At 48.3% G+C, this 26,591-nt stretch overlaps 1 protein-coding gene across 5 annotated transcripts in view; it reads right to left on the minus strand.

The window, feature by feature from the left end:
• SPEG (striated muscle enriched protein kinase) overlaps positions 1-26,591 on the minus strand; it is a 122,043-nt gene that overhangs the window by 23,942 nt on the left and 71,510 nt on the right. For all 5 annotated transcript variants that reach the window (XM_033160073.1, XM_033160062.1, XM_033160103.1 and 2 more), the window contains 15 exons: positions 21,336-21,596; positions 15,793-15,951; positions 14,777-14,966; positions 12,434-12,663; positions 11,335-11,454; positions 10,244-10,348; positions 9,046-9,252; positions 7,945-8,068; positions 6,159-6,331; positions 5,647-5,759; positions 4,837-5,005; positions 4,542-4,635; positions 3,346-3,546; positions 3,058-3,118; positions 2,562-2,639 (listed from right to left, as the gene is read on the minus strand). In XM_033160073.1, the coding sequence (XP_033015964.1) occupies positions 2,562-2,639; positions 3,058-3,118; positions 3,346-3,546; positions 4,542-4,635; positions 4,837-5,005; positions 5,647-5,759; positions 6,159-6,331; positions 7,945-8,068; positions 9,046-9,252; positions 10,244-10,348; positions 11,335-11,454; positions 12,434-12,663; positions 14,777-14,966; positions 15,793-15,951; positions 21,336-21,596 (2,285 nt within the window). The remainder of the gene's footprint in view (positions 1-2,561; positions 2,640-3,057; positions 3,119-3,345; positions 3,547-4,541; positions 4,636-4,836; positions 5,006-5,646; positions 5,760-6,158; positions 6,332-7,944; positions 8,069-9,045; positions 9,253-10,243; positions 10,349-11,334; positions 11,455-12,433; positions 12,664-14,776; positions 14,967-15,792; positions 15,952-21,335; positions 21,597-26,591) is intronic.

Genomic DNA, 26,591 nt, shown 5'->3' on the forward strand with positions numbered 1-26,591 from the left:
ATAGAGTTTGAGATATACTCAACCACAGATTTTCCACCTGGCGTATAAGACGACCCCCGACTTTTGAGAAGATTTTCCTGGATTAAAAAGTAGTCTTATACGCCAGAATATACTGTACTCACCCACAATAGGCACAGATTAAAGAAATCATTCCCTTCTCCAGGGGATTCCCTACAGCCAACATTGCATTATTCACACCAGTGAGCTATGCTGTGGTCTTCAGAAAGGTGTCCAACCCCTTTTCAGGTCCACTACTTCCTCAATAAAATGCATGCTTGTAACTATTTCCAGCAATCTCCTGAATGGAGGAGCGTGTTGTGTTTATTGATCCCTTAGATTTGCACAAAACCAGAGAACTGTACCAGCACGTCACATTAAAATTTTCAGTGCCATGCTAATGACCCATCTCCTCCAGGATGCATGGATGGAGATCGGAAAAGTGAACCACAACCTACCCTCCAGAGGTGGCACAACCAGGTATGGCAGGAAGCACCCAGTCAGAAGTGAAATAAAAAGTGACCTGTTCCTTTTTTTCTCTTATAATACTTCCAGTGTGGGGGAGCCCAGGTCACCTCTCTGATATCACAGATGGGGCAGCATCATTTCTTATTGTGTCCCATAGAATGTGCATACCTCCTGCCCCCATTTTCTTTCATTGTTTTGTGATATATTGTCCTAATGGTGAGATTGTGTTCAAGGTGTGTCTTCTTCCTGTTGTTATTCCCATTCTGGACAGGGGGTGGGGTGTTCGTTCTTTCCTTTTCTCCCTTGTTTGGGGTTCTCTGTATAATATTCTGTACATTTATGTACTATGCGTGCTGGTTTACATGTTGGTTTGGTTTTATTGTACAGTTCTTTAAAAATCTCAAATGTGTTTCTCAGAATAAAAGAACCAGACCCAATAATTTGTTTTGAGAAAGAGAACAAAACAGAGCTCACAATCATTTCACACAAAAATCCACTCCTGGTTATCCTCCCACCCCAAAAATGTTTTTTTCTTCTTCATTTCAGCAGTATAATTAAGGGAGGGATGCAACAGGCACCCATTATCTGCACTTTCCGGAAACAACTGAAGACATTTTTGTTCAGACAGGCTTTCCCAGCTGGATAAATGGGTCTTTACCACAAGTGTCTACAGTATACAGTTGTTTTAAATGTGTTTGCTTTTTTGTGTTTTGAACTGTTTCCAATTATCTTTAGTGCACATCGTCTTGAGACAGCTGCTCAGAAGGCAATTGATAAATCAATGATGACAATAATAATTTTGTTGCTGTCACTGTTAAACAATTGGGGAGTCAGAAATCCTTGCCAATCTACATCAAGTCACCCAGAAATCTACTAGTAGATCCCAGTCCCCCTTCTGCTCACCCTTACTGCAGTTTTAATAGATTTTATATATGTGTATAGTTTTAATACTATCATTGTTTAGTTGTTTTTTAAAGGATTGTTTTCCTATTTTTTATTTTTAATCTGTAAGGTACCTTGAGTCCCATCAGGGAAAAGGCAGGGTATAAAACAACAAACAACAACAACAACAACATACTATAGATTCCAGGTACCTTGAGAACATCACTCTCTCTATTTAACAAGCATATATTATAAGGGGGGTTCTGCCATCAACCTCGGGTTATTTGGAATTTTTGTTCTCACAAGGCAGTGTGACACCTTTGGCTACCCAAGCTGGTTCTTACTGCATAAGCTCCCCAGAACCTCCTTGCATCCCATTCATTAGCCCAGTGGAGATCTGGTGGAAAGCCAAGGATGTTAGGCAATTGAAAAGCAAGGGAGACAAGCCTGGGGCCTTCCAATTGTTTCTGCAATACAGGATAGCAGCTCTCACCAACACATTTCTAGAGCAAAGTCTAATTACACAGCATCAAAGATCATATTAGCTTAGCCATTCCCTGTCAGGGCAGGGCCTGAGAGACTACAAAAGTACTGCTACCCAGGAAGGAACACCTGATGAGAGTCTGAGGGTCCTGCTCCTACCTCTCTTCACCAGGCCTAGGGTGGGGCCTGAAAAAAGAACTGCTGCTACCCATCAGAGTACTGTTTACATTCTTTAAAACTGCTTTTTAATTGTGTGGGTTTTTTTTTTAAGTACAGTTTTTAACTGTTTTTATGTGTTGGGGTATGTGTTATTCGGCTGTTTCTGTTGATATTTTGATTATGTATCTTGTGTTTTTATATTGTAATTTTATCTTGTGAACTGCCCTGAGACCTGCGGGTACAGGGTGGTATATAAATTTAATAGAGAATAATAATTTTGCTGCATCACACTAGATTCCTTGAGAAGAAAAAGAACCGGTTGTTAAACTACTCTAAGAATCATAGTTCTGTGAGGGGAGCAGCCTTAGCAAACTACATTCCCCAGGATTCTTTGCGGGAAGGAAGCCATGACTGTTGAAAGTGGTATGGTAGTACTTTAAATGTATGACGGGGCCTATGAGTTCAGTCTGTACAAAGGATGAGTTGAATCCCAACCCGGCTGAGCCAAATGCTCAGGGAATACAGATGAGGGCCAAGGCTGGCCACAGCGGGACATACCAGGGTGCACTCACCTTAATGTCAAGGTGCAAGATGCCATGATGGTGGAGGTAGCTGACACCCTCCAGGACCTGCCGCATGTAGCAACGTATCTGCAGGGGAGTAACCCAGCAACAGTCAGAGTAAGGTACAGTCAAACAGAGAGACATCCAATTAGACACACACAGAAGGCGGGATTGGAGCCCAAATCACCAACTTGTCATTGCTATGGAAATCTGCTCATCCTTGTCCCTCCTCCTGGTTTAGCTAGGTTTTTTTTTTAAGATCTATTGCTTTTCAATCATTTTCAAACTCTATGATTTTACTTTACCTGCTGCTTCACTGCCTGTACAGTTGTTTCCTTTTGCTGTGGGTTTTTTTTTTTTATTGCATGTAAACTAATAGGAAAGCCATACAGGCTGAAAAAGGGGCATTAATACATTTTCTAAGAAATGAAGCCCTTCCAGGACAATGCAGATGTGATGGCAATGGCCCTGAGGGCCTGTTCCCATGACGGCAGCCTGCTCTTACTTCAGATTCGCTCACAGAGGTCTTCCTTGCAATCCGCTCTAGCAGTTCTTCTCCTGTGCAGCTGTATAGTCCGTCAAGGGAAATGTCATGTAAGTAGAGGCCCCACCCTGCCAGCTTCTCAAAAGCAGTGTCCACCTAGGAGTCCCTCATAACCATTACCAAAAAATAATATATATATATATATATATATATATATATATATATATATATATATATATATATATAATGGCCTACTGCCCCAGATACTGGGTCTCCCAACCACCACCAGATCTCCCAAATGGAGGATACAACTCCATGACAATGATGATGGCATTCCTCTTCTCAAAGGCATCATGGAAGTAGACAATGCGTTCGTGGTCCAGCTGAGCTATGATGCCAAGCTCACGGCGCGCTGATTTCTTAGCTTTGGCGCGGCACGGGATGAACTTGGCGGCAAAGGCCAAACCGGAACTCTTCTGGGTCACTCGCCGCACGTACGAGAAGGCTCCCCTGAGGAACAGCACAGGTCATCATGAGGCACCACCCAGACCCATTCCTTGCTCTTCCCCTTGTTTTGCCGAGTTATGGTCATCCTGTTTTGACCTTGGCCCAGCTGCTCAAGGAAAGAGGTCGGAGGGCACGGCAGAGTGACTTCTCCTGTGAGGATGGAGGAGTGATGGAGAAGCAAAGCGCGTTCTCAAGAGAACAGGCCCAGCCCCTTCTGTTTTCTAGTCCTCTCTAGAAAACTTGTTCTAAACCTGAAGGGAGAGGCCTCCAATTAATATATCAATTAAATGCTGGTAAAGCATCGGCTTTTACCAAAGCAACGTGAGAAGCCTCGGTGAAAGGCTCTAATCCCAGGGCAAACTCCCAGGGTTGAAACAAAATAAAAAATAGAAGAATTCCTTCCAGTAGCACCCTAGAGACCAACTAAGTTTGTTCTTGGTATGAGCTTTCGTGAGGCTGTGCCACTATCACCAGCAGTGTGTTCTGGAAGCCGGGAGGCTTCGCCACAGTTCAGGGACATGGTGGTAGTACAGGCAGGTGTCTGCTGCGTCCTTCCATGTGCTTGGGAGTGAGAGGTAATTGCCCGCCTCCCCACAGGAAGAATCGATTCAGATTAAATCCCCATATGTGAGCAAAGGTGGAAAAGCAGCAAGATGCTGCCACTGCCTTACTGTGTGAGCTTCTGACAACTGCCCCAGGGATCAGCAAACTGTACACCAGGGGGTACAGACCTGGTCAACCCATGGGTGGACCTGTGTTTGTAAGTCCAACAAAACTCCTGTGGCCAAGAAGTGCATCCGTTCCTTTGCATGTCAGGGTGACTGACTTACAGTTTCCATCACTGACTGGGACTGATGGAGCCCAACAGCATCTCCATAGTCACAGGTTTCCCATTCCTTTTTAAGTAGCCTTCAAGCCTGAGCCACCTCACACCAAGAGGAAGGCCCAATACAACCTGCCTTATCTCCCTCCTCTTCTCTAACTGAGGACTCCCTCACCTGCCAATCTCCTCGTGGACATCGTAATATTCGGCCAGGCGACGAGCTGTGTGTGCAGCTTCTTCTGCTCGTGCGGCGTCAGCATCCGGCACAGCTAGAGACAGCAACAGTGGGAGCAGCAGTGATAGATCAGGGGTATTTAGAGGGGGGGGGAAGCATAAACAGCACAAGACCATGACTCCTCCTGTCCCCCTTTGACATTCACCTGGGAAGCTTCAACATCCTCATATAGAGCTGACTCTTATCCCATCGGCCAACACTGGTACAATATTATGACTAGCACGATATCACGTACCTGCACGGACGACCAGCTCGGCCTTGCAAGACACTTCTCCAGCCAGGTTGCGGGCGATGCACGTGTAGACCCCACTGTCCTGCTCTGTGGTGTTCAGCACAACTAGCGAGCATTCGCTCTCCTCATACACAAAGCTCAGGTGGTTGCTTTCCGTCAGGAGCACCTCATCCTATTGGGGATGTTTCATTGAGACAAGCCACTTGCAAACATCAGGTAGGCGGAACCATTTCATGTGGCAGGCTTCCCCAACCTGTTGCCCTCCAGATGTTCTTGGACTACAACTCCCATCATCCCTAAGCACAGGTTGAGGAAATCTCCTTTATGGTTTTTCTTAGTGTGCTATTACAGGCCCAGTTTTCTTCAGGAAACTGTAAGAGGATTGAGCTTCTCTTTGAGACTCCCTGTCCAAGGCCCTTTCCTCAATTGATTCTCTTTCTGAACAAACCCAAGTGTCTCTACTTAGTTGTATGATTCAAGATGCAGGGAAAGAGAATATTAGGCAGGCCTTAATTCCACACCATTGGGCCTTGGCTATTCACATGAAAGGACAGAAGGCACATGCCCTGCTTCCAAGCACCTAGCCACTCAGAGACTCCTGACTATCTCATGTCAGGCCAAGAAGCCCTTGAGTTGGTTAGGATTTAGGGGAATCTGCTCCACTGAGGAGAAGGCCATGGCTGATATATCATGGGCCCTAGGAGTTAAAACTGAGAGCCACTGATTAGGGTGGACACAGTAGATGCATACACTGAAGCTTAGGAACATCCTTCAGTCACAGGTAGCCTCCCCAAGACCAAGACCCACACTCACCTTGTACCACATGATGTCCGGGAGGGGTTTGCCCTCCACCACCACAGAAAACTGTGGCGTCTCGCCCACCCCAACATCAATGTCTTCCATAATTGATTCAAAGCGGGGTGCCTCTGGGGACAGAAACACACAATCTGTTGAAGCAAGGGAAGATCCCCTCCCCTCCCTAAGTGACCCCAAAATAAATAATTTCCCAGCTTAGATCACAAAAGAAGCTGCCTGTCTTGCTGCCTCCCTCCCTCTGGGGAAGACCTTCTCCTCTGGCCTTGTGATATCCAGGTTATGTGAAAGCCTAGGACTGAGAGCAGACTGCTGCCCCTTGGCTGTGGCTTGGGTGAGCCCTAAGTCTGGCTGTGGCTTGGGTGAGCCCTAAGTCTGCTTCCAGATTCTGGGAAGAGCTTAAAGGCAAGTTCTATCCCAATAGGTGAGGCATAGTCGTCAGCGGAGACACTGCCGAAAGCCAAGACTGGGGATGAAGTTGGAGCATGTCAGGGGTTCTGGGCATCCCATACCTGCCAACTCCAAGCTGATGAAGCAGTGGTCATATCCATGCTGGTTGCTCACCTCGCAGGTCATTTCCCCCACATCCCCCCTGCCCACCCGGAAGAATCGCAAGGCGTGCTGGTCATCATCAGGCATGCTCATCTCCCAGCTGGCATCGCTGTCCTTCAGCACCACGCTGGACCTGGCAGGGACAAGGCAGAAGATGAGCATGGGATGGGAGGCTCAGGGTTGTATTCAACATAGCGCTAAGTCAGGCTCCTGCTAGCAGCACAAGGATTACTGCTAGTACAAAAAGACTTTTCCCCTGCACACAAACCCTTAAATCTGTTCTAGGGGTTGCCCCAGGCTGGCACCTTCTGCATGCCAAGCAGGTGTTCTACCACTGAACTATGTCTCTTCCCCAAAGTGGTGGGACCCATGGTGGTATTCTACTAACAGCTCAAGGATTTCCACTTGCACAATGGGAGTTAGTAGAAGACCACCTTATAAATCCTACTACTTTGGAGAAGAGACATAGTTCCGTGGTAGAGCATCTGCTTGGCATACAGAAGGTCCCAGGTTCATTCCCTGGTGTATCCAGGTAGGGCTGGGAATGTTCTCTGTCAGATCCACAACCAGGCAGTATACACAACACTGAACCAGATGGATTGTTGGTCTGACTTGGCATAAGGGAGCCACCTCTGTCGCACCCCTTTCACCACTAGCAGTTCCTTGTCACCTTGCCTCGCCAACTGCCTCTGTGGCTTCATACCAAATCCAAGTTCCACAGCAATTAAGAGCACAGCTCTTGCTTCTGTTCAGAATCTTAACACCGAGCTCCTGATGAGAAGCACGACATATTTCATGGGGGTGACTCATAACACAGCTCTTTTGATTAATTTGAAACATAAACATTAGCAGCATGAGGAGCTGTTGAGTCACACCTGAAACTAAAGTTATACAATATAAAAAATGTGTTATAATTCCTTTTCATGCATATTCCAATAAATTAAAAGATGGTGAGAATGAATGTTCAGCCAAGCACTGTACTGTATAACCCACTCAGTGTCGTAGGTTGCTTAAGTTGTGAAAATTTCATCCTTGGCGTCCACCTAAGATATTTCGGCCATACATCTGAAAGTGGGAACATGAGACGCACAGGTGTTTGCAGAGACCCATTAGGGTATTGTTAGGGGAGAAAGCAGGGAGCCCGAACTGTGGGTGGAGCCAGAGGCAATGGCAGACATAGCTAACTAATCCCAGTTTGGTACCCATCCTTTCTGTTAAAAAGGCTTAAGGAGGAAGAAGCTGAGAGCCAGTACCATCTCCTGGACTGTTTGTAACTACAAAGGCAGGCAAGTAGGGGCTGGGGTTGAGGGCAATCTGGGATTGTGGGGCAGCATCCTATTCTCCTAATGGACCAGCCTCCACTGCAAAGACCTGTATCAGACAGGTGGACTCACCAAAGGGGTCACGATTTGCCATTGCTGAGTGCAACATTTGATGGCAAACCCAGGCTTGCCCTCCAAGCTAAGGACAAAATGGCCTTTAAATTGTGAGTCCTTCAGCGACATCAGATTTTCTGGTGAAATTATTCTACCTCACCTTGAGCCTGGAGACTAGGGCAGGCTATAAACAAGCACTGAAATAAAACACAGCAAAAGCCAAACACCTTCTTTGCAGGCCACTCTTAGGAAAAGTCCCTCCTTCGTTTATTTTTTCTTTCCCTTTGACCCTCCTCCTCCCTTTCCCAAAGATACAAGGCAGCTGTTCTCATCCCAGATCTATAGAAGTGTGACTTGGGAGTTTCCCTACCTTCTCCAGGTGACAGCAACCTCTACATGGTTGAGGGTTACAGTGATGCAGGCCGGCTGCCCCTCCACCGCATACACCACATCCGGCTTGTCCAGGATCATGGGGGCCTCCGCTAGGTAAGGCCCTGCAAAGCACAGCCACCATAGCAGGCAACACAAGGAGGTCAGTTTGCTGTTGTAGTTAGGGAATGAGGAACCTGTGGTCCTCCAAAGGTTGCTAGATGCTAGACCACAACTCCCATAATCCCTCACCACTGGCAATGCTGGCTGCGACTGCTGGGAGTGGAGGCCAACTTCTGGAGGGGACATAGGTTCCCCACCCTGGACCATCAGTATGTAGGGGGGTGGAAAGATATCCAAGTTCTCAGCTAGCTAGGTTAGATTTGTGCTTTGACACATCAAACGGGAATCCTGACTTTGGGGGTTCACATTCCAGAGGCCATTCCTGCATAATTCCTAATTTCTTGTACCCAGAGACTGAGTCCTGAGCCGAATCTCCTCTAGCCCAGAATAAGCATTATGCCAAAAGTGCTCTAATATGGAGTCTTGGCCGCAAGGGGGAAACCCACTTCTAACAGTTCTTACGTGCGACTTTCAATGTGTATAGAGAACATGCCAAGCACAGGATTCAGCAACTCCACTTCAACAGAGGAGCTACTTCAAAGATGCTGGAGGTGGCAAGCAGTTCTCCGAAGGGAAAAAGCATTTATGGCTTTCTGCCATGGGCTCTGGAGAAACCATGACATTGATTATATCAGAATCTTTATCTTTAGGATTGGAAACCGAGTAAACCCTGCAGCCTAATTATAAGACTAGAAAGGAGCAAAAAGAAATACAACCTTTCCTTCTGTTTTGTTATGGGCCTTTGGCTATTTGCTTCTGATTCTATCTAAATATGCTTCTTGTTTAACCATCAGAGCATCAGACTGAGACTGGGAAAATCTCATTTGCCCTCAGGCATCATCACTCCAGCGTGGGGTGTGTGTGTGTGAGGAGACTACCATAGTTTCAGCTTCTTTTCCATTTTTCTCCTCCTAGTTACCCCCCACCCCACCCCCGCCGCCTGTCCTCTTCCCCTTTCCCTGCTTTGATGCTGCCTTACCACGATCAAGGAGCTGCACAGCCTCAGTGGGTGGAGAGGGCTTGCTATTAGCCTTGGCTGTAGCTGTGAGTACACGGAACATGTACCGGGTGCCCTTCTTCAGAGCCAGGACGGTGTAGCTGATGTCACGCACCCCAGTGGCAATCACAGTCCAGTGGCTGCTACCCAGGACCTGCTGCTGGATGGTGTAAGTCACAGCTGCAGGGTCTGAGAACAGAAGAAGAGAACTTCCAGCAGAAAGCTAGTGAGGCTATGCATCATTTGTCCAGAGTTAGGACTTTGTGCTATGCTTGTATGCCACCCCCACTCAATACTACAGTAGTGGGGAGGCAAGGACCTGCCTGTAAGTCACAAGGATATGGTATGACAGGCTATTGGGAAAACTGGAGAATACTCACCCTCTGGATGGCTTCTCCCCCTTATAGCTAATTGACGCCCTTTAGGTTCACATGAATAACAGCTTTTGGTCAGCAACAACAGAAGCAAAACAACAAAATAAGTTTCTAGTCCTTATGGGCTAAGAAGGATATGCTTGGAAGTGTGTGAGTAACACCACCTGAAATGTGATTTGTGGTAAACTGTTTTATCGGCCTGCACATATTTTGTATACCATAAAGTATACAAAATAACAGCAAATGTGCAAATTGGCTTACCGGTAATTTGCAAAATGCAGCTTTTCTGAGGTGCAGCTTTGTATGTGTGGGATGTGTGTGTTTATATGTGTGTGTGTGTGTGTGTGTGTGAGAGAGAGAGAGAGAGAGAGAGAGAGAGAGAGAGAAGCAGATACACCCCTAACAACAACCCACCAGTACTAATGTGATTGCATTTTCTAGTCGGTGTATGCAAATGTGTAATGCCCCCTTTGCCTGCCAGCAGCACGCGGAGAGAGTGGGCTGTACAACACATCAATGGCAGCTGTCAGCAAGAGCGGGGGCCTCTCTTGCAATTGCAGCACCAGATTGTACACCCACCTGCCCAGTGACAACTGCCAGGCTGCCTAGCAGAGGAATCCAGTTATGTGAAATGGCCTGCCCTCTAAGATGCATTTGCCCTACAGCAGGAGAGACTGGGACACCAGCTCCTGCATCTGACACCAAATTCTCCCAATTGGCACCTCAAGCAGCTTTTTCTTCACAGCCCAGCTTCTTCTCCACCCAGCTGCCAGTACACTGCCACTTGCCTTCCTGGCCTTGCTTACCAATAGCAGAATCCAGCCACTTGGGCTTGTTCCATTTCAGTGTGACTGCTCGGCCAGTGACAGCAGCTATGGCCGGTGGGCCATCAGGGGGTGTGGGCACCACATCTGTAAAAGACAAGCATGGAGGTGGGTGAGGACCCATCAAGAACACAGGGAAAGATGAGGAGACAGAGGCTATGTACACAATGTTCCTTTAAAGCACATTTGAAGCATGTTAATTCCCTCAAAGAATTCTGGGCCCTGTAGTTTGTTAAGGGTTGCCGAGAATTAAAACAAAGTGAGGGGTAAACTGTAGTACCCAGAACTCTTTGAGGAGCAGGGATATTGCGTGTACACAGACAGTATGCTCTGCTTTCTGATCAGGATCACCTTTGCCCCCTCCCTAGGGGATTCTGAGGCTTGGGTACTAGTCTATGTTTTTAATTAGCAGGTGCCTAAGTCACTCTTTCTAGAGTGAGTTCCAGGACTCAGTGATACCATGTGGTCTCCCACATGTTAAAGGTTCAAACAACAGAGAGCTGAAAGACATCTGAAGCACTCTATAGCTGACTTTCTTGCTCCACCAGAAGATAGCTCCATGACCAATTAAGACTGGAATCAGGCCCTCAGACTTCACATTTGTCATCCTGGGAGAGAATGATCCAAAATATTACAGAGGGGCATTCCACACTAGCACTGAGAAGATGTGTGGAGCTGCATGCCTGCAATGGGCATGGCCAGAGGCAGGAGAGCAGGACCAGAGTCAAAAGTGACAGATCAACAGATGTGGCTCTTACCTTTGTCAAATAGGCTGTGTTCCAGCCATGCAAAAGTCAGAACTTTCTACACCAACCCACCCTCACAACTCCAGGCAAGTGACAGGCATTGTTACACTTCAAGTACACATTCCAGCCATGCAAAGGCACTTGAGGGTGTGGAGCAGGGCAAGTGAGCGTTGTGGCATGGGAAGTGTCCCAAGGGCTGGACGGCGAGGTCTAGAGGGTCATAGTCAGCCTTCAGGCCCAAGGTTTGCCATCCCTGAGCCCAGGCAAAGCATCTCCTGGGGTGCTGATGCCGAACAGGAGCTCCTCCCACTGTTTCCCCATCCTTACCTGTGACATAGAGGTGAGCATAGCAGGTGGCTTTGCCCAGTTTGTTGGCAATGACACTTTTATAGACCCCGGCGTGGGCGTGACTGACAGAGATGAAGACCAAGCGATGCACATCCTTGACTGCAATGGACAGTGGGAGGGAACAGAGAATACGTCACAATCTTTGTACAAAGGAGCCAAAGCACTCAGATTCTGACATGCTTGCTAGGGAAATGATATTAGAGATATGGGGAGAGGAGGTGTAGCAATGTGTGTGGGGGGGGGCAGGTAGAATCCTGCAGGTGCTGCTGGGGTAAGGACATGCTGCCCTACTGGTGTGATGGGCACAGGCAGGAGGGGCCAGAGCCAGTGTGACGCAGAGGCAATGACACCCAGCTATTGTGGTCCCAGTGACCTTTCACCAGCTAGTAGGTTTTGAGTGCCATTCAGAGGAGGAGAACAGGAGACAAAGAGATCTGAACTAACCTGGACACAGTTATGCATATCACAGGAAACTGTGCAAGACACAGCACAGCTCCTGTGAGGCCTGAGGTGGGGAACTTCCCAGCAGATCCTTCTCATGTTAATTTGTGAAGAGAGGGGGAATCATCCGGTTTCCCACTTCAAGCACCAGTATGTTTTGGCTCAACCCTGCCTTATTTTCGCTGGAAAGGGCTCAGCAAATTGCCCCCCAGCTCCAGCTGGTGCTTCTATATCAAGGCCAGTGTCAGAGGTTGGCACAGTTGGGCATCCGCTGGGACCTGTGGCTCTGCAGAGGTCCCACTGCCAAGAGACTCAGGCCCCTTCCCCTTTGCCTCCTTGCCACAGCCACCTTCCTCTGGTCCAGAGCTGAACAAAGGAACAATTGTGGCAAGAAAGAAAGAAAAAAGAAGCTGCTCACATAGCCACTTATCCTCCACCTCTGGAAGGGCCCTGTTTCTTGTGCAAAGCAGCTCACAGATGAGATAAATTACAAACACTGCAACAACTAGGAGGAAGGAAGAGGTGGTGGCAGTGCACAGTGGCTGCCTTGTCCAAGGCCTCCCTGCTCTGGATCTGGCCCTGTTTCATGTGGCAGCTCCCTTAGGAGCGTGGGGGAAATGCATGGGGAGAAGCCTACACTGCATCATCCTGCGATCATCAGTGCTCTCGATGCGTCGGCCCTTGTGGAACCAGGTGATGGCTGGGTAGGGCAGCCCAGCCACTTGGCACTCGAGCACAGCCTCCTTGGATTCCACCACGTCCAAGTCATGCAGCGGCCGCAGAAAGTCAGGCATGGTGAAGCGCTCCACTTCGCTCTCCCCTTGTTCCGGCTCCTCAGGGATAGAGGGCATCTTCTCCAGCTTGGAGCTGCAAAGCCAAAAAGAGGGAGGAAAGAGAGGTCTCAATCGAAGCAGCCAGCCCAGACGCAGGGCTGCCCTGCTCATGGGACTCTACAGCCACATCTCACAAAGGATCACAGCCACAGATATGATAAGTCAGAGGTATCCTATTGGAACAGGAGAAGCCATCTCTGCAGGCGAGCCATGATCAGGTTTCACAGATGCAGGCATGGAGAAAAGCCATAGGGGAATTTCTTGCAAACATTCCCCACGGAAAACAAGCAGCAGGCAAATGAGGATTGGGAAGTGCTTCCATTGTAACAGAAGGGAGATCAAGTGATCCCAAAGGAGCTGCGGAAGTATGAAACAAATGTGGATTATGGAGTGATTGCAGGGGGAAATAACAGATCAATATCATCCAGTGTGTGGCTGGGAAATGTGGATCTCTAACCACTTGAGTTTGATAGTGACTATACAGAAATAATTAACCATGCCAAGAGAAATCAACCAGGCAAAAGCAGCTGGCGAATATATTTCCTCCTGCTTCACAAACAGAAAACTGTAGGTGTATAAGGCAGGAAACTCCATACTTTCTTGGAGCAGTTTTTGATACCCATAGGAAAATCTGCTGGTTGTATGAAATGGGTAATATATTGGGTAATAAACTGGGTAATAATATACTGAACCCAACCCAGTTCAATCGCTTCAGGGTTTTGTCCACGCTTAAAGAGGAATGGGAAAACATTTGCCTTTAACTAAAGTTGAGATGTCTTTGCAATCAACCCAACTGCTTGGCTCTGGGGAGGGATAATGCTTTTCATTGCCCTGGACTAACCAGATAACTGCCTGTTTGCATGCAGTGCCAGGGATATCTGCTGTTCTACTACAACAGATTGACTCTCCCGGTCCTTTTTTATATTACATGTAATCGGTTCAATTGGCCTTAATATAAAATGCCTCTATTTTGTCTGGCTAATGTCCCTCGTTTTAAGCATGCTAATTATAGTTGCTGATGCATCAAAGGATTTGTGCTCTGAAAGAGCATGTGCGCTTATAAGACCTGGAACAGGATAACAGGAGCAGAGTATGTTGAGAAAGACTGGGAAGGCCACAGGCAAAGCTGATTCTCACAAGAAAACGGCAAGAGCCCTCTGAGAGTGACCGTTTGAGGGCCACTCTGGTTTGGGCAAAGAGCCAGGCTGTGACGGGCCTGCATTCCAGGGAGCTGCCTGTGAACTTGGGTCAGTGAGAACAGAGGCTGGGTCTGGTTCTCATGAATACAGAATTACTCCCAGGTTGAGGAGTTTCCCCCTCATATTAGGATTGCGAGGCCCGGGTGGGGAGCAGCTATCACCACTCATATAACAATGTCAGTAAGGCAATGCATTTGAAACACAGAAGTTAATATCGTAGACAAACAACTTCTAGCTGTTTATTGCCTAACATTAATATGGAACTTGGGGGTGGAGAGAAGCCATACTGTGTAGTCAAAAGCCAAAGAAAACAAACAGCATTTATCCATTGGTCAGGAGGGTTTAAAAATGACCCAGGCCTTAAATGTGCCCTCCCCGCAAAAAAAGATGCAGTGCCAGGGCACAGTGCAAGCCGAATTAGGAGGCCATGGGTACATTTGCATATGCAAATTAGCACAGGAAGATAGCTGGTGCCAGAACATTGGCTGTAAGAAATATTAAAATGCCCACAACTGACTGTGACCCATCACCTAAGGCAAGTGGTAGGGAACCCCAGGCCCAGGGTCCAAATGTGGCCCTCCAGGTTCTCTACCTGGCCCTTGGGTCTCTCCCCAAACTACTACCACCCCACTCCTCAGGCCCCAAGTGCTTTCCCCCCTGACTGGAATATGTCCCTGAACTGTAGAAATGTCCCTTGCTTGCCTGGAGAGAGGGTGGAGAAAGGTGTGTGTTTGGGGGTGCAGATGAGAGAAAGAGAGAGAGCACCCTCTGACTTTTCTGTGGCTGAAACGAAGCCTACCGTAGAAAGGTTACCAACCACCCATGGAACCTTTCACCCCTTGAAAGGTTATCCATGTGGTAATGTGGTCCTTGAGATGAAAAAGGTTCCCTGCCCCTGAATTAATGGGATGTCCTAGCATCCAGCTCTTCCTTTCTCCTCATACTCACATCTGAGAGCTGGTTGCTGGTCTTGGCTCCTCCACGTACAGCTCAGCGGTGCACTCGGCTCGGCCATGTTTGTTGCTGGCGCTCACTCCGTACTGGCCCTCGTCCTCGGAGCTCACGTGCAGGAGGAGCAGCGAGTACAGCCCGCCGTCCCGCTGCAAGCGCATGGTTTCCCCCTCTTGCACAGGCTGGCCTGCATCAGACACATCGCAGTCAGAGCCCCAGTCCAAAAGCAAGAGGAACCCAGGCAGGTTTTATCCTGAACGAAACCAAGCCTTCCACTGGTTTAGGGACTGGAATGGTGAGGTGGCATCCCTCTACCCCTTGGGCCACAATAGGGAACGGAAATAGAGGGGGAGAGGCCTTGCCCTGCGCCACCCCAGAAGAGTAGCTACAGTATATTGAAATTTATGACACGGCGTAGGTAGGCCACACTGCACTACACATGCTAGTCTTGCAACAAATGTGGGAGGGCTCTTTTGCCAGCAACCGGCTCCCAGTCTGAAGAAGAGGGCGGCATCCAGCACAGCTCAGGATCCTGAATAAAAACTTGTAGATCAACTTTGTCATCCAGAGCAGCGGCCGAGTTCATAGCTGGAAACAGAGTATGCAGAAAGGCCTGCTGTGCACTTGAGAACTGTGGACACTCCAACAAGACGGTGAAGGGAATGCTACAGAGGCATGTACATGGTTGCAACCCCATAGATACTGAGAGGTAGGGACTCTGTGCCCAGTCCTTAGGTGAACACATTTGACCGTAATCAAATGTGCTGGTTTTAGTTCAAGAAGCTTATTGATGGTCTGCCCCTGCCCCCTCCCCCCAATTGTCATGGTTTCAAAAAAGGAAAGGGGGGGGGAGCAGCTTGACCCTGCAGCCTGATCTCTCTGCAACATCAAGGCCACCATGAATAGCTAGGCACCGATCCCACACTCGATTGTCCTCCCAGCCCCAGAAAAAAACTGATTTTTGAATTCCCTGTTACCCAGAGCCTCCTGTACTGGGAGATGGAGGCTATTACCGAAGCGTGTCCAGGTGACAACTGGTGTGGGTTTGCCGCTGATCTTGCAGTCGAACCGTGCCATCCGCCCCTCCACCACAGCCACGGCCTCCAGCTTGCGGGTGAAGAGTGGCTGCTGCGAGGGCAAGACCGTCAGCTTGGCGCTGCATGTCAGCTCATCTGCAAGGCACAGCGAAGGGTCAGCTACAGTGGAGGGCCCTGGAGAAATCTCCCCTTCCCTTCTGAAGGCAGCCTCAGTGTCATGGATGGAACGCACAGTAGGGGAAGCAGCTGGCAGCAGATTGTGTGCCTGGACTGCTATACCTTTGGGCATGGGACGGTTGTGAGAAGTTGTGAGCAAGGGAAACATTGGGGGCAGGAAGGAAGTTCTTTGGGCATAGGGTTGGAGTTATTAAGGAAGAGCAGAGTTCATAAGCTAATTGCTCCTGCTTCTTTTCTGGGCACTGTCTTAAAGTTGACCCTGGCTTCCAATTCTCCTTGTGACCATTAGATCCTAATATTTGGAGGTAGGATATTTTTATGATTCATTTGCTTAAGATAAGATAAGATTTCTTTATTGTCATTGTACAAGTACAAGTACAACGTTGTACAAGTGCAACGAAATTGAATGCCATCCCATAAAAACAAGACAAAAAACACCTTTTCAGCCACACATGCACATACATACACACCCATCACAACTCTCCAAGGTCATATTAATGATGCAATATAATTATTGGCTATTCTTACTTGTGAAAATTCTTGCTAATCTTTGATAACACCTTGAGCCACTTTGACTAATATCTTGTGGGAAAGCAGCATACAAATTGAATTATCAAACTTTTTAAATGGTTTTGCTCTTCTGCACTGAATGCCACTTTTTGATGCACAGAAATGTAACAGGGAAAGTCTCTCTCTCTCTCCCCCCCCTCTCCCACACACTATCTCCAAACCACAAAATCCTCAGCTGCTAAATTTCTGCATGTCAGGTTGCTGTTAAAGGCACAGGATCCAGGTTAGGATGTGGGGAAGAGGAGAAAGTGGCAACAATCCTCCTTAGAACATTCCTGCAAAAGCTGCCAGCCTCTATTCAAATCACTAAGGTAACAGAATCTAAGCCCCGTTGTAAGGGTAGGCATCAGGTTTGCCAGTTTCCCTCCCCTCCTCTGCAACTCCCTCCAACATCTGTTCATTGGCTCTGAATCCATCATTTGACAGGGCTGTCAGGATGTACTTGAGCACGTCTGAGACTAGGAGAGAGAAGGAGAATGTAAATAAAAGTCATTTGCTGCCCTAATCAGGTTGCCACTACTACTGTGCAGGCCTCTCTAATAGTGACAGCCACTGCAGTGTCATCATTACTAAGACACTAGGCCAGGGGTCTGCAACCTTTAAGACAAAAAGAGCCACTTGGACCCGTTTCCGAAGGAAAAAAACAAACTGGGAGCCGCAAAACCATTGCGACATTTAAAACAAATATAACACTGCATTTTATTTTTAAAAATCTGATTTAAATATTAAAAAATCCGATTTAAATAAAAAAATCTCATTTAATTTTTTTTTAAAAATCATTCATTTTATCCACCCTGGGGACCACTACCAGGTCCTGAACTGCACACTTGTGTTAAATGTTTGTCCCATGTCTTTTACCCTTAATATTCCAGACCAGAGGCTATGCTCACCTCTTCCAACCTCCTCTCTTGCTAAATAAAGCACAGAATTGCACCAGAGAAGCCTGTGATGTTTGTGCTGACTTGCATACAGGTGGCTGTAGTAGTTCATAGTGTTCAAACCTTTTTAGGGGAGTTCCCTGCCCCCTTAATGACAATGGCGATAGATTTTGCACATGAACACAGATCCAAGTTAGGACTCCTCTCTTCCACGCCAACAGGTGCTTTGTCAAGGCTCCCCTAACACACACTCAGGACAGAGGAAAAACTGCAACCTTTTGGGGCGTCCCGGCCTTGCTCCGGGGCGGAGAGAGACGCGCGCCCGCGAGAGCATGGTCTGAGGCTGCGAGCGGAACCAGGAGCGAAGGAGGCAGCGGCAGGGAAACAGGCGCCGCTTCCTCGACCATTTTTAAAAAGAGGGCTTCCCCCCTCGCCCTCACCCACCACCCGCCGCCCCTGGCCCAGCCCGCAGCTGCCTACCTCATCGTCGCCTCAACGCAGCAGCCAGCAGCAGCTCCACACCAGCAGCAGCAGCCACACCTCCGGAGGGAAACTGCTGCTGTCTGCTGCTGCGCCTGCGCTGGCAGAAACGAGGCACGACGCATGAGCAGAGCAGCACAGCAGCAGCGCCCTCAGCCTCCAGAGGGCGGGCCGCCGGCCAGCTGGAGGGCGGCCACTGCCACTGGCCACCTGGAGAAGTGGACGGGCGTATCCGCCCCGGAGCCCCGGAGCCACGGCAAAGGTGTAAAAGAGCCACATGCGGCTCCAGAGCCGCGGGTTGCAGACCCCTGCACTAGGCACTACCAGAGGTGGGTTTAATTTGCAAACAGGTTGTTGGCGATAAGTACAACCCCGAAAGGTAAAATTGTATTTTTTTGTTGCCAGTGATAAGCTTTTCTGAGCAGTGCTGGCTGGTTCCCATTGGAATTGGTGGGGCAGACAGGAAGGAGGCCCAGCAATCGGTGGAGCCAGAGCCAATAACAGGCAGAGTCAGCAAACCCCCCATCATCCGCCCTGCTTTGTTCTGCAAGGGAAACCCCGTTAAGACTAAGAAGGAGGAAGCTGACAGGCAGTTTTGTCCCCTGGACCGGTTGTAAGCAAGACAGTGAGCAGGTGGGGATTGGCTGCAGCCCAGTGCTCCATTCACCCTATTGGACCAGCCTCCACTGCTTATGGGGATTTTCTCCTTCAGGTGCCAAGATAACTTGTCTCGCTTTGCTAAGCTGTTTGCATTCAAAAGTGGTGTTTTTTAAGCCAGCCCCACCGCTCCTGCCACAAAGCAAAAAAGAAAGGTGATTGTGGCAGGAAATGGGTAACAAGCAATGCCATTGCAGGCCCTAACTAATCCCACACCACTTGGGGAATTCTTCCAAGCCACTGAACAGATTCGAAAGGGGTCTGGGGTGTGTCAGAGGCAAGCGAAATAGGACTGCTCAGCTCCTTTCTCTCATGGAACTCCCGGCCTGGGGCTAGAACTCTGGTGCCTAGCTAAAAGCACCAGTGGAGTTCCTTATTGCAAGTGTTTGATAGCAGAGTAGCTGCGCGCGCATGGCCTCACGACAATGACATAGCATCTGAGCAACAAACAGGTTCAAGGCTGGGTGCAAACTCTTAGGGGTATGGCTATCCCCTTCCCTGGCAAAAAAGTGCTTGGATGTCTTCTGCTACATACACACAGTGTCTTTAAAGCACATTCAAAGCACATCCCAAGGATTCAGGGAACCCTCACAGAGCTACCACTCCCAGTAGCCTTAGCAAACTACAGTTCTCAGGATTCTTTGGGTGGAGGAAAGGTGATTTAAGTATGGTTTGTACACAGCCTTCTTTTCTGAATGTGAACTGTGTGCTCATATGAGCATGGGGTAGGGGCTTTTCTTTTGTCCACTTTTGCAAGCTAGCCGCTCTGCATATAACCTCTCCACGCACGAAATGACCTTTTCAGCCTGGCCACATAAAAGCAGCAAGCAGGTCTGTGGAGGCTATTCTTGGCTGTATTATTTGTCCTGCCAGTTCAGAAGCTTGGTACATACCTAAGGTATAAGGCCTACTATATTAATATATTTCTTTCCTTCTCTGCTGAAGCTTCTTGTCCCTTAATACGGGTCCAGAAAGCAACTCTCAGCTAGGGACTCAAATCCAGGATTGTAACTCAGAGAGGATTGGCATGGCCACACAGTTGTATCCTTTACTGTACCTCTTACCTCTTGCCCCTTTTGACTCCCTGTCCCCCAACCCATAAATTGCCCAGGAATTTATCCCAGCTCACCAGTCTGGAATGTCTTTTTATCTAACGCCAACCCAAGTGCACCATGTTTGAGCACACACTCTACAGTGAAAGCACATTTAAAGCAAATGACTTCACTCTCCCACCAAGAATCCAGGGAACTGTAGTTTGTTAAAGGTGCTGGGAGTTGTAGCTCTGTGGGGGTAACCTACAGTTCCTAGAATTATTTGGGGAAATACATGTGCTTTAAATGTATGGTGGCTACTTAGCCCTAGATAGCTCTGCATACGTATGGAAATGGGGAAGCTCTTGTCTACCCCACACCCTAAAAACAACCAGGTGTGTTTGGCCCTTGCAGGAAAAGAATTGTAATGAACTAGTAGCATAGGAATAAGACCGGCAAGGGAATTCCCACAGCATGCCATTATATTTTTTGTGCTGTTTATTTGGTTTTCTGTCGATTGACGTTTGTTCCGATTCAGCAGTAAACAGCGGGTTTTCCCAGGGAAAGCAGCAGGACAAAAAAGAAACCTCTCAGACCTGTGACTAGAAATCATGGGACAAAAAACGTGTGGATTGGCTCTAACTTGTGCTGTATAATGCTTGGCCATTTGGACAGCAGGCTGGGCTCTGGTAGCTACTGCTGTTCACCCAATATGGCAGTGGGGACATATTTCATGTTGTTAGGCGATTTCTCCACTCCCACCGCCCACTTTGCATGAATACTTTTAGTATTCTTATATTTGTACTTTTTATTGAATTTGTTGTTGTATTTTAAGTCACTTCAGGATGTCCATTTAAGTAAACTAAACTAAATTTGTTCTGCAGTTGCCCTTATCCAATCCAGTTGCCCTTCCCCAGCCTTGATATATATATTTGATTTACTAAATCTGTGATGGATACACCACTATATACACTATTCAGAAACAAGTCCCACTGACCTTCCCTCAAAGAGTTGGAAGGGATCCGGAGGGTCATTTAGTCCAACCCCCTGCGATGCATGAATATGCAGTTGTCTCTTACAGGAATCAAACCTACCACCTTGGTATTATCAGCACCACACTCTAACCAACTGAGCTATCCAGCTGAACAAATCTACTCAGAAGGAAGTCCTCCCAAGTAATGTGTGCCTAGGATTGCTGTCTCAATGCGTTTTCTAGGTGGCAGGGAAGCACATAGGGTGAAGTGAAGGTTCTTACATTGGTTTAATGAGGCATGCCAGCTCCCAGGGCCTATGGCAGCAGGCTATTCATGCTTCCTGCTTTAGTATAAGCCAAGGAATGAATTGTAACACTTTAAACATGTGTGCCTGTTTTGAATGGTCAAATTATGGAATCTTAAAACTTCAGCATCACAGAGACACCATCCCCACACCCAGTTATATCAGTGCAGTGATGATCCTGTTGCAAATATGGTTGCCGGGTGACCAGAAAAAAAACTGAGCCCAACCTGCTCTCGTGCCTGCAATAGCACCTGAATATGGAGGAACAAGCAGGTTAAGGGTTTCAAGGGATGGAGATAAACACCACCTATTTATATATGTTCATCACACTGCTATTAAAGGCACTGTTACAATGGTTGGTTGAAGGTGAGCAGCTGCTTACAAGCATCCCCTTCTTGCTCCTGGACCACCTTGACTTCTCCCAGTGCAGCACTTCCTGCTTCCTTACCTTTAGCTGTGCTAAGCTTGCACGTGTAGATACCACTATCATCCTCATGCACAGAGGTGAGCAGTAGCTTGCACTTGCGCCCATCGAAATGCATCTTGCACTGGAGCAGAGCAGGCTGGAGCAGGCGCCCCCGCCATAGCCAGTCCACATCCACATCAGGTGGGCCAGACACCAGGCACTCGAAGACAGCTGCATCCCCAGCACCCACCACCACGTCCTGCAGGGGGGCCAGCACTGCCAAGGACTGAGTCTCAGGGTGCACTGGGGAAAAGGAGGGGGGAAAGGGAGGAGTAAACGGGGAAAAAGAGAGAGAAAGAAAGATGCGTCTCTGAGCAATGGAACAAAAACAGGGAAAGATGCAGGGCACAAGGTGGGGGTAGCATGTAGTGAGTATTCATGGCTAAGTGAGATTGCCAAGCTGGCCAATGTCTTGTTGATTGCCAGCAAGAGTAAAGGGTGTGATCCCTTCCCCATCCCTACTGTTAAGTGTCATGCAGTACTCCGATTCCTTTGGTTCAATATTCTCATAAGGATAATAATGCTAAGCTAGATTAAACTAGCAATGACTGACTTCAGTGTGCTGAAACTTCACTCATTGCAATTTTGGCTATGTTCAATGTCTATTAGTTTCTTCAATTGTATAAGTATAATGAACAAAAAAAATCTAGGGCTTCTGCACTCTCCCAGAGTAGCTCTGAGGCATGGCTAACTAACTTTCTACAAGAGAGCACTCACTGGGGGTAACTAATAGCATCACCTTGACAAATAACTTTAAGCTGCTCAATATGCAAAGGAGGAGAGAGCATATGTATCTTGCACTGCCTGTTCCTCCCCTACATCTCAAATACCCAAAGCCATGATAAATGCTGAATGGAAAAACCTGATGCAATTTCTAGTGCTAAACCAGGATGCAGGACTAAGAACTAAGGAGAAGGAATAAGTTGCTTCCCCCATGGCCCAGTGTCATCTTTCCTCCACACATCAGGAAACCAATGGCCTGTAAATTATGCACACTTCAAACTACCAAGTTAAGACAAATCCGAGCAAATACTTCTTTGTGTACTCTGTGTTTAATACTTCAACAAAATACTACTTGAGGCTGGCAACCCATTAACCATTGCAACCGGGAATGAGTGGCAGGAGAGAGGAAGGTAGCCATATTCAGAAGCAAATTAAATGTGAATGAAAAGAATGATGGAGTGTGGAGAACACAAGAGCAGGATATTGGGGTAAGAAGGGGACGTCGGGAAGAGGGAGACAGGGGTCTGCGCTATTAACAAACCACACAGCACTTTTACCAAACAAAACAGACTTTATTTCTTCTACAAAAAGGGGGTTCACTGTAGCCCAGCCCCTGTGAGACCCTCCCAGAGCAGGGTGGGCACAATGGTAGTAAGAGACTGCATCCCTGGCCTCCTTCATTAAAGATGCTCCATAGCCCAGCAGGCTCAAGTCTAGTGGGATGCCATTATTTCCCTGAGCCCTCCTCCATCCCACACAACTCAGGGGCAAAGGTCCCTTCCCAGTGAGCTTGTGCTGTCCAGACTTCGTGCAGATAAGGATGCTGCCTTGCGTAAAGCTGAACATGTAGTCTTCTGCCCACAGACACCTTCTTGGATTTGAGGGAAAGCAAGGCCTAGATTGGGCCTCCTCCTTCCAAAGCTGCCTCATTTTAGTGTGTGTGGTCCGTAGGTGAGCAGCACAAGCCTCTAGAGAAGCTGGCCAGGGAGCAGACAAGTTAGTGCTCTGCCCCAGGCCCCTGGAAACAGGAGTGTGCAAACAGGGGCAAGAAGACATGGACACATGGAAGAAACAGAGAGCACCACACATTGGCCACAGTTCAGGCCAGACAGAAATGGATGCCGGCACGGGGATTAAACACCATCAGCACCTAGAGGTGTAACGCCTGCGTACAGGCACAGTGCCCACCACTGAGATTATATGCCCTAGAGTGGATCACATGGAGACTCAATTGTACAGAGAGGCTTCCTGCCCACGCACTAAGAAGATGCCACAGATTGGTTCAGTTCACACAGCTAAGGGCAGCCCAGAACTACTCTCCCACCCACAGTGGCTCACTCCTCCAGCTGCAGCCAGGCCCTGTGGGTCCAGGTGAGTCTCGGCGCTGGCCATCCAGTGGGTGGGGGCAGGAGCCAAGCCTTGCCAGTCTGGTTTGTTCAGTCAACGCTGGGAGCAGAGGCAACTGCCCAAGTTGTCTGGCTAGAGCGGCCCAGGGGCCAAGCAGTACCTTAGCTCACTCCCCCTGTACAGACAAAAACACAGTCAGCAAGCAAAGGGTTAGTGTAGCATGGTGGACAAAGAGGCAAAGCACAGACAAATTCACACATGCCTGGTTGAAGCAAAGGGTTTGCCTGGCAGATACACAGATGTAGACACTGTCTGGCAAAGCAAAAGAGCAAGCACAGTGCATTTACACACAGACTTACACTCCCATTTGCCTGACAGTGTCCCCTTCTTCACAAGCCAACCAGTCCAACACTGAAGCCAGGCAGAACCCATTATAGGAAGTGTCAGGCTCGTCTTCCTATCTAGGTAAAACATGCCACCTGGGAACATTCTGCAGATCCAGTGATCCTAGGAACGGACCCTGCAAGTCCTGTTCACTCAGGATCCTGAAAACAGCCCTGCCTCTATTTCCCTAAAAGGTGATGCAATGGGCCAATCAGAGGGATTTGCATTCAGCACAAGGAGGCAGCAAGAGAAGCTGTTCAAAGTGGAAAGGGCACCTTTTAAATGGGTGTAGGGGAAAGAACCAAAAGTCCCACCAGACTGAAGCGAGCCAATACTAGCATATACCCTCAGCGATCAATGACAGGGAAAATACAGTGCTGGTTTCTTCCAGCCTGCTCCAGTTCCTCCCTACACAGATCCCACTCAGGCCCATATTAGGCATTATGGGGTCAGGTAACAGAGGTTGAGAAGTGAGCCTCTCCTTTTACTAGATGTAACCAGCATGGGGATAGCATCCCATTTAGGCTCACAGGCACTGTAAAGAGATGCCCATGTGGACAGGAGCTGGTTGCTCCAGTGCCAGTCCTACCATTAAGCAAAGTGAGGCAGCAACGTCAGGCAGGAAATGCTGGGGTGGCAACAGCCCCACTACAACCATTCTGCCTGAGTCCTATCAACTAGCCTGCTCTGCGCCCTGTAAAGCAACCTGCAGCCCTCAGGTACAGTGGAGGATACTGCCCCAGCATCAGTACTGAAGAAGTAATTTTACTGTAAGTGGTCTGATTCTGTACATGGAATGGGGAGGCACATCCTGCCTTTTGTCTCAGGCAGCAAAATGACTTGGGCCAGGCCTTGGGTTGCTCCTTCACCTGGTGGTAGTGACAACGCCTGGCCCATACCCCATCTCCACTATACATTTAAAGCCGTATCATTTATACTATACATTTAAAGCCTTAGCTTCCCTAAACAAAATCCTGGGAAGTGTCATTTATTAAGGGTGCTGAGAGTTGTTACCTCTATTCCCCTCACAAAGCGACAGTTCCCAGAGTGGCTTAACGATTGAGCCCTCCCAGGATACTCTGAGGGAAGCCATGACTGTTTAAAGTGTTTTGAATGTATAATGCAGATGGGCCCTAGTTTCTGCTGGAAATGAACTGGAAAGAAGGTGGCAGACCACCGCTGGGACCCAGTTCTGGGTACCACTGGGGCGGGGGGGGGGGGAGAGACAGAACCAAGCCAAGACAAAAAAAAAAGCATAGTAGGATTGAGGGATCAGGGAGGACTGTGCTGAGAGCTGGATTTAAAACTTGCTGCTCATTGCCCCAGTGATTAGTGTGGAAGCCACTGGCAGAGACAGAGGCTGTTTTTATGGGAATGTAGGAGCAGTACATTGGTATTCACCAGGGATAGGCAACCTAAGCCCCGTGGGCCGGATGCGGCCCTATCGCCTTCTCAATCTGGCCCATGGACAGTCTGGGAATCAGCATGTTTTTACATGAGTAGAATGTGTGCTTTTATTTAAATTTATTTTATTTATTATTATTATCTCTGGGTTATTTGTGGGGCATAGGTATTTGTTCATTCTTCCCCCCCCAAAAAAAAACATATAGTCCAGCCCACCACATGGTCTGAGGGACGATGGACCGGCCCACGGCTGAAAAAGGTTGCTGACCCCTGGTATACACAGCCATCAGGCCCCCTCAGTGGGCTATCTCTCTCTCTCTCTCTCTCTCTCTCTCTCTCTCTCTCTCTCTCTCTCCCTTGTCTCTTTCCTTTCTGAGCAGAGGCTCACAGTTCCTTTCTCCAAAATTCCACAGCAGCTGCCACTGTTTCAGCTCAAGGTGGGACGGGGGAGGGTTAGGACCACACTGGCAGTTGGTGCTCAGTTGCTAAGCAACAGCTGAATGCTCTTCTTCCCATCTGGAACAGGCCTCCAAAGGGTCTCAAGGCAGTTGCGCTTGCCATGCTCAGGAGAAGGCAGCTACCTATGGAGGGCTCCCCAAGAGAACGAGCCTAGTGCAGGGACAGTCCAACTTTTCCTACCTACTTCAATACGGAACCTGTGGGCCGCACACTGCCTTGTTGCGCCAGAGTGGGGGAGAGTGAGAGGCCAAAATTTGACACCTCACACCCCAACCTCATGCTGCCTGGGCTTTGGGCTTTGGGAAGGAGACGTAAGGCTTTGGGAAGGAGGCGCAAGGCCCTTCCAGCTTCTTCTCAGAGCTGAGAAAGCGCTAACTTTCTGACCCTGTCAGAGCCCTCACACCTCCTTCCCAAAGCCCAGAGCCTTTGGGAAGGCAGTACAAGGGCTGAAAGGGTGAGAGGGTGTCAAATGTTGCTGAGGATTGCCAAAAAATGGCCTTTTGTTGGACTGCCCTAGTGGCTCAGAGCATGCCCATATTACAGCCATGAACTTGAACTTTCTAATGGCTGTATTTAAAGCTGAAGAGTAGTGAAGTGTGTGGCCCACTTAGCCCTTTCCTCTTTGTTTATCCACACACACTGTCCCCACCCACAGCTTTTCCACCCATGGGTGGGTGAAATTCTGAGTGTACAAATAAATGGAATGGAAAAGAATGAAGAAGCATCCCCTTCCGGTTGCTGCTCTTACTAGGGTGATTTCAGATGACTGGTTTTAATTAGCATTCACCCTCATTTGTTTACAGGAAGATTAGAGGGTGTTGGCTATTTAATGAACATTCATCCTGGTTTGTTTGTGGGAGGTTAAATGATATTGCATCATTTAAGCAAGTGTTACCCTATACTATCCAGTGTGTTTTCCCA

Source organism: Lacerta agilis, chromosome 1 (genome assembly GCF_009819535.1).
Source record: "Lacerta agilis isolate rLacAgi1 chromosome 1, rLacAgi1.pri, whole genome shotgun sequence".
NCBI lineage: Eukaryota > Metazoa > Chordata > Lepidosauria > Squamata > Lacertidae > Lacerta > Lacerta agilis.